General features: G+C 57.6%; 2 protein-coding genes across 3 annotated transcripts in view; one reads left to right on the top strand and one right to left on the bottom strand.

Moving 5' to 3' along the window:
• Positions 1 to 58: 58 nt before the first annotated feature.
• On the top strand, positions 59 to 6,076 carry TMEM120A (transmembrane protein 120A). 2 transcript variants are annotated; one of them, XM_006088254.3, is made up of 12 exons: positions 59 to 251; positions 1,849 to 1,967; positions 2,176 to 2,292; positions 4,231 to 4,290; positions 4,521 to 4,616; positions 4,689 to 4,778; positions 4,992 to 5,057; positions 5,164 to 5,225; positions 5,328 to 5,420; positions 5,554 to 5,618; positions 5,715 to 5,783; positions 5,860 to 6,076. In XM_006088254.3, exons 1-12 carry the CDS (start codon positions 171 to 173, stop codon positions 5,971 to 5,973), a joined length of 1,032 nt encoding a protein of 343 aa, XP_006088316.1. In that variant the 5' UTR covers positions 59 to 170; the 3' UTR covers positions 5,974 to 6,076. The 2 variants fall into 2 exon arrangements, with proteins under 2 accessions (XP_006088316.1, XP_014310875.1); XM_014455389.2 differs by having other exon boundaries at positions 86 to 251; positions 2,125 to 2,292.
• A 256-nt stretch (positions 6,077 to 6,332) lies between these two features.
• The window catches only part of LOC102425746 (NADPH--cytochrome P450 reductase), a 61,269-nt gene continuing 55,635 nt past the window's right edge, over positions 6,333 to 11,966 (bottom strand). Inside the window, exons 8-16 of the mRNA XM_023753419.1 lie at positions 11,569 to 11,631; positions 10,403 to 10,519; positions 10,176 to 10,294; positions 8,187 to 8,368; positions 7,894 to 8,043; positions 7,297 to 7,567; positions 7,057 to 7,202; positions 6,891 to 6,976; positions 6,333 to 6,797 (exon numbers count right to left, since the gene is read on the bottom strand). Of these exons, the coding sequence (XP_023609187.1) occupies positions 6,653 to 6,797; positions 6,891 to 6,976; positions 7,057 to 7,202; positions 7,297 to 7,567; positions 7,894 to 8,043; positions 8,187 to 8,368; positions 10,176 to 10,294; positions 10,403 to 10,519; positions 11,569 to 11,631 (1,279 nt within the window). The 3' untranslated portion in view covers positions 6,333 to 6,652. The remainder of the gene's footprint in view (positions 6,798 to 6,890; positions 6,977 to 7,056; positions 7,203 to 7,296; positions 7,568 to 7,893; positions 8,044 to 8,186; positions 8,369 to 10,175; positions 10,295 to 10,402; positions 10,520 to 11,568; positions 11,632 to 11,966) is intronic.

The raw sequence follows: 11,966 nt of genomic DNA, 5'->3' as shown, positions 1-11,966 counted from the left end.
CGGGGCCAGCGCGTTCGCGGCCCCAGGCCCTGTTCCATCTAATTAAAAAGCCGCGGCGCGAGCCCGGAAGCGGGCGGGGGCGGGGGCGGTGGACACTGAGGCACCTCGGCCAGCCCGGGCGGCAGCGGCGTCCTCTAGCCTCCGCTCGGCTGGCGCGGGGCCTGGCAGCCATGCCTCCCACGCCCCCGGGCCCGCTGGGCGACTGCCTGCGGGACTGGGAGGAGCTGCAGCAGGACTTCCAGAGCATCCAGGTGAGCGCCAATGCGGGCGCCCGTTGGCCCCGAGCCATGCCTCTCTGGCTCGGGGTCATTGGTCGGGCCGCTGTGTGTCTGGCCGCGGGGAACAGGGGTCAGGAGTTGGGGACCCTGGCGTCGTTCCCGAGGGCGGCGAGGCCCAGGGTCCTGGGGTCCCGCCTGGACTCTCCTCTCGGCCTCATGTCAGTGTCGGACGGAGGCAACTGCGGACCCCACTGCGCCCGGCGGACCCAGGGCCTCTCGCGAGGGCCTCGGAAAGAGGCCGCGACCCCAACCTCGCTTTCTTACGGAAGAATGGCCGCTTGAGTGAGAGCCGGCCGGGCCCAGTGTTGGGCCAGTCACTCAGCGAACAAGCGGTGGGCGCCGCCCGACCGGGGCCGCGAGTAGTGCCGTCCCGCCCCTGGGACAGCACATCTGGACCGAGTGCACCTGGGGCGCAGCCCGGGAGGCAGGCGGGCTGGGCCGGGCGGTGGTGTGTAGGTGACGTCCGGGCCTGGACGGGGCTGCAGCGGAGTCGGGGGGAAGTGGGTGGACCAGCCTCGCAGGCGCCTGGGGGTCTGGCCGGGACTGGAAGTCTCCGAGACCAGCGGAGCCCCTGGATGAAATGGCCCGGCCCGCTTTGTATGGCCGCTCTGCTGTTCGGCGGGAGTCCAGGAGGACGTGGGCAGTTGGGGCTGGGTGTGGGCAGAGGGTGGAACCTGCTGGGTTCTGAGGGGCGCGGTGGCAGGAGGAACAATACTCATTCAGGGCAGAGCTCAGGAAAGCTGTGTTTTTGGTGAGGACTTTACCTCTCCTGGGCTGATTCCAGTCCCTGCCCACATTGAAGCCCAGCTGCCACCCTGGCCAGCCATACCTGCTGCCATTAGTGCTTCTTCCTAGAGTCCTAAGTGGAGCCGACCGAGTCTCCCAGCCTGATCACCACTGGCCTGGCCTCAGCCCCTGCCTGACCTTCCTCACATTGCCCCTTGCCCAGCCTCCAGGCTGCTGCTTCTCTAGACTCACCCACCAGGGCAAAGTGCTCTGGGAGGCTTTGGGCCAAAGGTGCTGGGGGAGGTGTATGGGACTGGTCTTACAGTAGGAAGACCAAGAACTGAAGCCTGATGACCTTTAACCTGGGAGGAAGATGAAGGGAGTGCCAGAGCAGAGGCCATCTTGGACAATCCCAGCTCCCTCTGCACATGTGGCTGGATAGGCAGGAGCATCGGCCAAGGCCAGGGGTGGCTTCAGGTAGCCTGTTTGGTCCAGAAGGTGGACCTGTGGGCTTAGAATCCAGACTCAGGGTGGGACAGAGAGGGGTGGAAACAACTAGTAGATGAGTTTAGAGTAAAAAAACCTTCAGGGAACTAGCCAGTTTCTGGAAGGGGGATGCTGTGGGTGCTTCTGGGCTTGCAGAAAGAACCCTGTCTCCTTGCCTGCCTTGGAGAGAGAGAGAGAGCAACCTTAGGGAGGTCCCTGGGCTGGCACAGCTGGCTGCCTCATCTGCTGAGACGCTCCCAAGGAGCCCTGGAGGAATCTGTGCCCCAGTCCCTGCCCAGCAGGCTCTGGCTCAATGGCCCTCCAGCCAGTCTGACCCTTCTCTCATCCTGGTCCTCAGGAGACCCACAGGCAGTACCGTCTGAAGCTGGAAGAGCTGATCAAACTGCAGAACAGTTGTACCAGCTCCATCACTCGGCAGAAGAAGAAGCTCCAGGAGCTGGCCCTCATTCTAAAGAAGTTAGGACCCCCCCTGCCCCCCCGAGGGCCCCTCAGTCTTGGTCTGGGTGTGGGTGTCTCACCTGGTGGGGTGGAGGGCTGGTGCTGACTCTGGGAGTGTCTTTGGCACAGCTCCTCCCCTCCCTCTCTGAGCCATGGTAGCCCTCTTGCCCCACAGGTGTCAGTGTGATACTCCTGCTCTGACTGGCTTCTGTGGTCCCACCTGCAGATGCAAACCCTCCCTTCCAGCGGGGGTCCAGGAGGCTTCGAAGGAACTGGAGAACCAGATCAAGGAGCGCCAAGGCCTCTTCTTCGATATGGAAGCCTATTTGCCCAAGAAGAATGGGTGAGACCCTGCCCCCAAATTCAGCTCACAGCCACTCCTGGGAGACAGGCCTGAAGTGCACTCTTCCTCTGCTTGATCATTGAGTCAGCAGATGTTCCCTGGGCCCACTCTGGGCTGAGCAGTCTGTCTCAGGGGAGACAGCTGAGAGACAGACAGCTCACTGTGATTGGGTGCTTTGAGGTGAACCTACAGTGAACATTGGCTAAGGGAGGCCCCTAATTCAGCCCAGGAGGTCAGAGAGAGCCTCCTGGAGTAGCTGAGGCCTGAGTGGAGTTGAACCTGGTCAGAAAAGCAGTAATAGCAGTGGGAGGTGAGAGGTAGTGATGAGACCGCAGGGGAGCCAGGCTGCAGAGTCCCCAGCAAGCAGGGGAGAGTGATAGGTCACGTAAGTATGCACTTCCACAACTGAGGAGGATGAGTAGGTACAGTACAGAACCCTAGGCTGAGCAAAAAAAAAGTCTAGCAGAGATGGCAGGTAGCCAGACAGCTGGGAGAGAGCATGTCCCAGAGGGCAAGGTAAGAAGGAGTACCAGCCTCAGATCAGATGGCCTCAGGGGTCAAATGTAGTAATGAAGGGGAAATACTTCCTGGAAGTCATGGTGACCTTGGAGAGAACCACTTCACAGGACGGTGTGGGTGGAAGTTGATATTGGGAATGACAGAAGAGCTGAGGAGACAGCCAAGTTTAGGTTACACTTCAGAAGCTTGGCTGTGAATGGAAAGAGGAACTAGTACCTAGAACTTAGTGTGAGGGTTGGGGCTGGGGTGCGGCTTTTGCTTGAGCGTATGTGTAACTTTGAACAATAGGACAAATGAGTGTATCTACCTGCTGGAAGGTGGGCCAGCAGAGGGAGAGACCCAGAAAGGGAACACCAAGTGATGGAGGAAAACTCTTGGGAAGATGGAGAGGGTTGGACATAGGCTCCTGTTGTTTGGGGATGAGAGGGGGTGCAGAGATAAGCGTAACAGTGCAGGCAGGAGAGGTGTTGGATGCCAGGAAGGCGAAAGGATGGGATAGGGAGCCAGTGGTGGTCCTGGGAGGCAGCCTTGTCTAAGTGTCCACTATGCCCCTTAATTTCTTCACAGCCTTGGGCAAGTCCTTTAACCACTCTGAACCCATCCATATGGCTTGAACAAGAGCCCATGTGTGGGTGTAGTTGCTTAGTGCATGACCGAGACTCTCTGGTCACCTCTTGAGGTTTCTCTGGCAGAGAAGGACAAGACAAGCTTAGCTGATGGGTGTGATGGTAGTGCCAGGAACTGGGAGTTACAAGTTGGCAAGAAAGTGGTTGACATGTGAAGGAGGGCTTGGGGACTTAGCTGGCTCAGGAAAGAGGAGCAAGGTCAACAGTGCCTGGGAGCCTCCGTGTGGGGAGGGTCCATGTGGTGAAACGGGCTGCACGGCTGGGCACTCTGATCAGAATGTAACCAGCCTTGCCGAGGAGGCCATTCTTGGTTGGGAGGAGGTCCTGGAGTGGTTGTGAGTGTGGGTTGCTGCAGTGGACTTGGGGCTGCAGGTTCTCAAAAGTAGCAGGAACTGTAGGGTAGCTGATAGATGGTGATCGTGCACCCAGACATTGAGTCCACTGCCCAGACGCACAGGAGCGATCTGAGATGTGGGCAAGGCTTTCATGGCGTGGAAGAGCCAGGCTGCTCTTGAGGACCCATGGTGGGGGGCGCTGGGAGAGCGTGGGTGACGATGACAACGGAGGGAGGGAAAGTTATTTACCTTGAAGCAGGATTTAGGAGTAGGCAGGAACAAAGGCTGCGCGTCAGTGTTTCCTGGTCTGCAGCATCCCAAGGTCAGAGCCCTAAGCCAAGGCCATGGGAAGGCTGAGTGGGGGTGGTGATCCAGATACTGGTCTGGCACACTCCAGGGCTCGGCTTTTGGCTGCTTTCATTTGGGGCCTCTTCTCACCCCATCTCCCCCTTCCCTAGGTTGTACCTGAGCCTGGTTCTGGGCAACGTCAACGTGACACTCCTGAGCAAGCAGGCTAAGTAATTGGTTATTGTAGGCTGGTTCTCAGCCCAGCTCTCCACCCTTCTGGGGCCTTTCCACTGCTCCAACTGCCCTGGCTAAGCCTTGGGGTTCAGGGGCTACTCCCTCATGCAGGCCCATACCATGCATGCAGCTGTGTCTGGAGCAGGTGCCCCCCTTCTCAGGCAGAGGTGAGGGTGGGTCCCACCAGCATCCCAGCCTGTCCCATGTGTGTGTGTGCCCACCCCAGGTTTGCCTACAAAGATGAGTACGAGAAGTTCAAGCTCTACCTCACCATCATCCTCATCCTCATCTCCTTCACCTGTCGCTTCCTCCTCAACTCCAGGTGGGTGTCCTACAGCTCGGGCCAGACCTTGTTTCCTCCGGCTCCAGCACCAACCCTGTGTTCCCTCTGTAGGGTGACAGACGCTGCCTTCAACTTCCTGCTGGTCTGGTATTACTGCACACTGACCATTCGAGAGAGCATCCTTATCAACAATGGTTCTAGGTGGGCAAGGGCCTGACCCCAGCTCCTGGGGGCGGGGGTGAGGGAGGGGGTACTGGAGCTACCCTAGAAAGTGGAGTGGTGGTGCCACGGCCCTCTGAGAAGCAGGAACTGGGCTGGGGTGTTGGTTTCTTCCCACCTCAGACAGCTCCCTGTCCCTGAGCACCAGTCCTGGGGGCTAAGGGTTACAGAAGTGACAGCAGCTTCCTGATATAGGATCAAAGGCTGGTGGGTTTTCCATCATTATGTGTCCACGTTCCTGTCGGGAGTCATGCTGACATGGTGAGTGGCCCAGCTTGGCTCCCAGGGCAGTGGGGGAGGGGGGGAGCCAGGACAGGAAGACGCGGCATCCCCAAGCTCCCACCCCTCCCTCTGCTTTCTGCCTTAGGCCCGACGGCCTCATGTACCAGAAGTTCCGGAACCAATTTCTGTCCTTCTCCATGTACCAGAGTGAGTGTCTCAGGGCCTTGCTCAGCTCAGGACTTGTCCAGAGAGAGGGGCGGGGAAAGGACTTGGGGCTCCAGCCCAGTCCTGATGTCCTCCACCCCCCAGGCTTCGTGCAATTCCTGCAGTATTACTATCAGAGCGGCTGTCTGTACCGCCTTCGGGCCCTGGGTGAGAGGCACACCATGGATCTCACTGTGGGTGAGTCGGGCGTGGCCCCTCCACTGGACCATGACCAGGAAGCTGGGAAGGGGCAGTCCTTCCCTCTCTACCTGAGTGATAGTGTCTGTCTCTGTCACTGGTTATTCTATGCCCTGCCCCTTCTCCCTCACAGAGGGCTTCCAGTCCTGGATGTGGCGGGGCCTCACCTTCCTGCTGCCCTTTCTGTTCTTTGGACATGTAAGTTGTATCTGTGTCCCCTTCCATCTGGCTGTCCAGCCCCTGCTCTGGCTCGAGCAGGGACTGTGTTCTATGTGAAATCCCCCTCCTTCCCAGTTCTGGCAGCTTTTTAACGCGCTGACATTGTTCAGCTTGGCCCGGGATCCTGAGTGCAAGGAGTGGCAGGTGAGCCAGGGACACTGGAAAGCACGCTGGGAGGACTGTGGTTCGGCCCCTGTCCTAATCCTGATTCCTCCCCCAGGTGCTTATGTGCGGCCTCCCCTTCCTCATCCTCTTCCTCGGCAATTTCTTCACCACCCTGCGGGTTGTGCACCAGAAATTCCACAGTCAGCGGCACAGGAGCAAGAAAGATTGAGGCTGGGTCTTCTGCCCACTGGCTTGGAAGGGGCTTCTGTACCCCATGTGTTGTTTCAGGAGGTGGGATTCCCTCGTCCAGAAGGTCTCTCTGCTCTCTCTGGGTCTTGTGGGCTCTGTGGGCCCCAAAGGCTATGCTGGAGAAGACCTGGACCTGTGTCCCAGCCTGTGGCGAGCTGGGGGCCAGTGGCCTTAATAAAGGAAGAGAGGCACAGAGGTGGTGTGAGGTGTGTGGTCTCCTGGTGGTTCTCTGTGCTGCCACAGCACGGGTTCTTGGGGCTCCTGAATTGGTCTCTCTGGTGTCTCAACTAAGCAGACCTAGGTGAAGGCCCCAGATCTGTTTGAGGAACATCAGGCAAATACAGAAAACAACTTTATTCCAAGGGCCAGAGGTTATTTAAAATTATTTACATTCATTGAAAATCACGTGGAGGGGCCAAGCCCCTGCTCAGCTGAGAGAAGAGCCCCTTCTGTACAGCCACTGGAGGCCTGAGGTGTTCACAAAGTGAGGACCTGGTCACCCCTGGCCAGGCGCCCTTAGGCAGGAGGCCTCAGTCTTTGTCACTGAGTCTGCATCCTGGGACAAGGCCCAGCAGAACCCATCCAGGAAGCTGCAGAAGGGGAGGAAAGTGATTATATGGGGAAGCCAAGTCTATAGGGCGTGAGGGCAGAGTGGGCTCTTAGCTCCACACATCCAGGGAGTATCGGCCCTTGGTCATCAGTTTCTTGATGTAGTCCACGGCCTGGGTGTGTTCCATGGACCCCAGCTCAGACACGATGTCGTAGAAGGTGTTCTGCACATCCCTCGCCATGTTCCGAGCATCCCTGTGGGGAGGAAGGTGGCATTGGGGGCTGGGCAAGGAGTGTCCCCATGGGCAGACAGAGCCTCAATCTTCCCACTCCTCTACCCTCACTCACCCACAGACATAGATGTGGGCGCCCCCCTCGTGGATCAGCTTCCACAGGTGCTCCTTGTCTCTCTTCAGTAAGTGCTGGACGTAGACCTGAGAACAGAGGGTGGTGCCCGTGAGGAGGCCAGTCTTGCAGCCCTCCACCCCGCCAGAGCGGTCGGCCCCTTCCTCACCTTCTGAGGCTGTTCCCGGGAGAATGCCACATTGAGCTGGGTGAGGGAGCCCTCCTTGTGGAACTGGGCCAGCTCTTCACGGTACAGGTAGTCCTCGTCAGAGCGGCGGCAGCCATAGTAGAGCAGCGTCTCACCCACCTCCTTACCTGGAGGGGGGAGTGCCCAGGGTGGGCATGGAATCTGTCCCATCTCTGCCCCTTCCCCCACTCCCCTCACATCCACTTGGGCCCACACACTCACCCTGCTGCCGCAGCCAGGCCCGCTCCTGAATGAAGCCTATGAAGGGGGCAACCCCAGTGCCAGGGCCCACCATGATGACAGGTGTGGTGGCCTTGAAGGGCAGGCGGAACTGGGACTTGCGCACAAACATGGGCACCAGGGCCCTGCAGCCGTTCTCCCCTGCGGGCTCCTTGGCTCGAAGCCAGCTGGTGGCCACACCCTTGTTGATTCGGCCAGACTTGGTTTCATATTCCACAACCACAGCACAGATGTGCACAGAGTTGGCGTGGACCTGGCGGAGGGCAGGAGTGAGTTCAACAGTGGTGCCCGAGGCCCCATTCTGCCACCAGCCCTGTCACCTGAGCTGCCTTAGGGCTTTTCCATACCCTTCATGGTGCCCAACCCCCAAAAGCCCCTTTCCAGTAGCTTTCCTGACTGGCTTGCCACCAGGGCTGGAAGCAGTGTGCAATCTTACAGCCAGCCTACTGGGATTACTGCCCAGTGAACGGAGTGAACTGTCCCAGGAGCTTGGGTCAGAGCTGGAGCCGCACTCGGGGCTCCCATGTCCCTCAGAGATGCCAATGCTATACTTTCTGTAAGGTGCCAGCCTTCCCCCACCTTGGAGGAAGAAGCGATGGAGTAGTAGCGGGCCTGCAGCCGAGGCAGCAGCTCACACAGGTGGTCGATGGGGGGCCGCAGGGATGGGTAGTCCTGCAGGATGGCCAGGATGTGCCTCCGAGCCTCCACCACCCAGCTCAGGTACAGCTCCTGGGGAAGACAACTTGGGGTGAGCCACGGTGAGGGGACACAGTGGTTCCAGGGGAGAGGGCTAAATTTGGACCCAAACCCCTTGAAGAGTGGCTTGGTGGAGCTGCAAGTTTGGGTGCCGGGGGTGAAAGCAGCAGACTTACCTTGCCCTCGCCCGAGGAAGAGGCCATCTTGCGCAGGTGTTCCTGCTCAGAGGGGTCGGAGGCGTACTGGGCCAGCTCGTAGAGCACGTTGGTGCGTGGCGGGTTGGTGATGTCCAGGTAGTAGGTGAGGGCTGTGCGGTAGGAGGTGGGGCAGGGGAATGGATGCTTCTTGTTGGATTCCTCTGCAGGGACAGAGAAGGCAGGATTTGGTGTGAGAGGGATGCCACGGGGTTGGGGTGGGAGAAGCCGAAGGCTACTCTGCAGGAAGCAGGCGGCCCAGCTGGCACTGGAAGCAGGGCCAGCTCTTTGCGGGCCCTGGGGCTGAGCCTCAGGCTTTCAGCCAGCCTCAAGCTTCAGGCCAGACAGGTAGTCCTCAGGCGGGACCTTTCCACTCCAGGAGAGTCAGTTCCTAAGTGGCTCAGAGAGAGGGCTGCAGAGGCAGGGCTCCCGGTGTGTCTGCCTGCCTGTGGGCTGAGCCCAGTCTCTTGTGGGGGCCCCAGGCTCATGACTGTGAGATGCCAACACCGTGGCTTTCAGCTGTGATGGCAGGGCCCCTCCAGGTCAGTTTTTATGCTTGGATATACCTGGAGGTCTACACAAGGCACACAGCTGAGCTCTTGGTGCAGCATCCGTACACTCCAGGCGCAGGTCCCACTGCCAGCCCTTGCTGCAGCCTTCTCTGCCACCAGGCACCAGGCCAGCTTTACTGATCTCCTCCCTCCAGACTAGAGATGGGCCAGCCTGGGAGGTGCCAAAAAGCATCTCCCCCTCTTAGAGGCATGACTGTGGGGGCTGTTTATATAAAGCCTGTGCAGATGAGCCTCTGCCGAGGACACTGAGGGCCTTGGCCCAGGAAGGGCTCAGCATTTAAGGGTTTGGGTCTAGTTTTTGAAAGGGTTTGAACTTCTTACTGCAGTATAACCTACATGAAGCATACAACTTATATGTGCATAGCGTAATGAATTTTCACAACATCCTTGTGTATCTAGCACCCAGATAAAAAGGCTGGGTATTCCCAGCACCCCGGAGTCCTCTGTACTGAGCCCAGAAACAGGGCTCAGGCTTCACACTGTAGGAAATGCTCTGAGTGCACCTTTCCTAAAGCGACACTTCTGCCGTGGGGAGTTCTGAGCCTCTGCACCTCTTTCTGGGCAGTTCTCAGCAGTGAAGGGTCCCCTGCAGGGGTTCAGATTGTCCTGGGGGGAGAGTGAGCACACCACACCCTCCCCTGCAAGGTGCCACCTCTGATGGTACAGGGACATGACATACTCCACAGAACGAGAGAGACAGTGTGTCCACTGTGCCTCCACAGCTGGCATGACTAATTATAATATAAGTCAGCCCCCTTTCCTGCTGTTCCTTTCAAAGGCTGACTTAAGCTGGTGAGAAGGTGTAGCCAGGCTAGGATGACCGAGGACAAGAGTGAGTGGGGCAGCACCAGGTAGAGCTGGGCCCCAGGTGGATGGTCAGTGGGGGTACCAAGCGGTCAGAGCAAGAGGCCAGAGGCAGTCCTTTGAAGCCTTGGGAAAATCCTATACCATATTTAGTGCCTCTTGCACTCTGAGCACCCTGCACGGACCTGGGGGTCTGTTAGCATTGCTGACTCTGATCCCCAAGTTTACAGGTGAGGAGATGCAGGCTCTGGAACAGGGAGAGGGCAGCCCTAGGTCCTCAGTAGCCAGTAATGGTGGAGCCAGGCCTAGGGGCCAGGGCCCTTGCCAGTAGTCCCCTCTTTAGGCACCGCTCCCTCCCCCACTCCCTCATAGGGCTATGCCAGTGAGGGGATGGAGGGAACCCCAAGGTAGAGGACTAGACACCACAGCTACTTTTGCTCCCTGCCCCCCAAGTTTGCTACAGGACTGATAACTGTGGGTACCAGGGCTTTAGATCTAAGCAGCTCAACCTACAGGCCTTGCCAAAGGACTTATTCCTATCAGCCACCTCAGGCCCAGGCAGGCAAGGGGAAGTGGCCTTGATTCCAGAACTCACCATCAAGATTGTTCAGGGACATGACAACATCCAGGTCAGCACCCAGGATCTCGCCAATCTGGTTGACCAGGGCAGAGTCATTGGCTGGGTAAATAGCTACATGGTCACCCGATTCATACCTGCGGGGGAGATAGATGTAAGGCTCAGGAGGAGGGTGGAAGGCCTCTGTACCCAAATCAGGAGGCCCCAAGTGAAGGTGTGGGAGAGGGAGTGGCAGTAGCTGGTACCTGATTTTGGAATCTGAGATGTCTAATTCCAGATGCATGAGGTGTCGCTCAGTTCCCTGGTTCAGCTTCCGGTTGGTGGTGACGACAGCCAAGAATGGATTCTTGGCATCAAAGGGGCTGGGTGGGAAGGAGAGCAGCTCAGTGATTGGCCAGGTCTTCAATCTGAATCTCCCTGCCCCAAAGGGGCCCTTCTGGTTTCACAGGACACAGAGAACCTCAGAGCTGGCACCAAGGGCCACGAGGAAACCTCTCCAAGTATGTAAAGGGTTCTCCCAGCCCGATCCCAAGCAGTGCTCTTGACAACTCCACAAGTAGGCAGAGCTACGTTATCAATGTCTCCATTTACAGATATGGAAACTGAGGCTGAGAGACCCTCCATACTCTGAACCCATTTGTGAGTTTAGTGCAAAGGAGGACTAGGCCCATGAAGGTAGCTCCCCAAGGCAAAGGTGCTTGGGTCCCTGGGTGACTGTGTGGAGCAGAGTGCTTCACCCAACGTGCCTGGGACTACAACAGGAACAGGAGGTGAACTTTACTCTGTAAAGTCACTGCAATGTTAGGATTTCCTGTTATAGTGGGACTCCAGCAGGGCTGACTAAAGCAGAGCTGCTGGTCTTGAATCCTGGTGGTACAAGGAGGACTTTCCTGGGCAGCTCCAGCAGGAATCTGGGCAGCACCCGGGTGGAAGGCCAATAAAGGGCCCAAGTGAGGAACATTATGTTTCTGGACAAAAAGTTGAGTGAGCATTTAAGGAGTGTGCCCTTTTGCCAAAGTTCAACCTAGAACTTATTTCCTGGTTCAGGAACTGGTATGCACCTCCCACCCCAATATATTTACAGAGCAAAATGTCAGCAAATAACATACAAACTGAGCAGATGCCAGTCTCTCAGAGACTGTGCCCTGGACTGAGGGACCACTGGGTGGGGAGAGGTCCTGAGGGCCCTAAACACGGAGCAGCCTCCCATCTCTCTGCTCTGGGCCTCATGCTCTCCTCTGTGTAGAGAGCCTCACTCATGCCCACTTCTGGAGAAGGGTGGGGATAAGGACACTCCACAGGATGGGGTCTACAGGGATACACACACTACCAGTTGTTTTCTGTCCCCAGGCGCCTGAGATGGGTGTGCCAAGAGCCACAGGGCCTGGCCCAAATCATGCTCTCCACTCACGGTTTCTGGTTCTCGTAGCTCTTCAGACGTCCCATCTCACCCACGTACACCTTGGCCATGTCTCTCAGAACAGGGCAACACAGGAGTGAAAGAATCAGTGCCCCCTGCCAGGCAGCTTAACGGCTGAGCCAACCTTGCCTTCCTATCCCCCATGCCTTGAATATCTGTACTATGAGATGCAAAATGAATTTCACTCCAGGACTTCCCACCAAAGGGAGCGTGGACTGTGGGGTTTGGAAGGCACGGATTGAATCTAGGCTCTGTACTTCTGGACCTAGTAAGTAAGGCACTTCATATGTCAATCAGTGTTCAGTGAAATAAAACAGGAAGCCAAGTTTTTAGGAGAAAGGAATTAATACAGGAGAGGTGGAAGGGCAGAGGAGCAGGTTCTATGCTGA

This window comes from Myotis lucifugus, unplaced genomic scaffold (assembly GCF_000147115.1).
Source record: "Myotis lucifugus unplaced genomic scaffold, Myoluc2.0 scaffold_45, whole genome shotgun sequence".
In the NCBI taxonomy this organism is placed as follows: Eukaryota; Metazoa; Chordata; class Mammalia; order Chiroptera; family Vespertilionidae; genus Myotis; species Myotis lucifugus.
This window is presented reverse-complemented; position numbering and strand designations above follow the sequence as displayed.

What these genes read in the sequence shown, in the direction of transcription:
- TMEM120A (XM_014455389.2), top strand. Translation starts at nt 171, where the DNA reads ATGCCTCCCACGCCCCCGGGCCCGCTGGGCGACTGCCTGCGGGACTGG. An exon ending in TATTTGCCCAAGAAGAATGG is followed by an intron (nt 2,293 to 4,230) that starts GTGAGACCCTGC and finishes CCCCTTCCCTAG; the next exon opens with GTTGTACCTGAGCCTGGTTC. An exon ending in GTCCTTCTCCATGTACCAGA is followed by an intron (nt 5,226 to 5,327) that starts GTGAGTGTCTCA and finishes TCCACCCCCCAG; the next exon opens with GCTTCGTGCAATTCCTGCAG.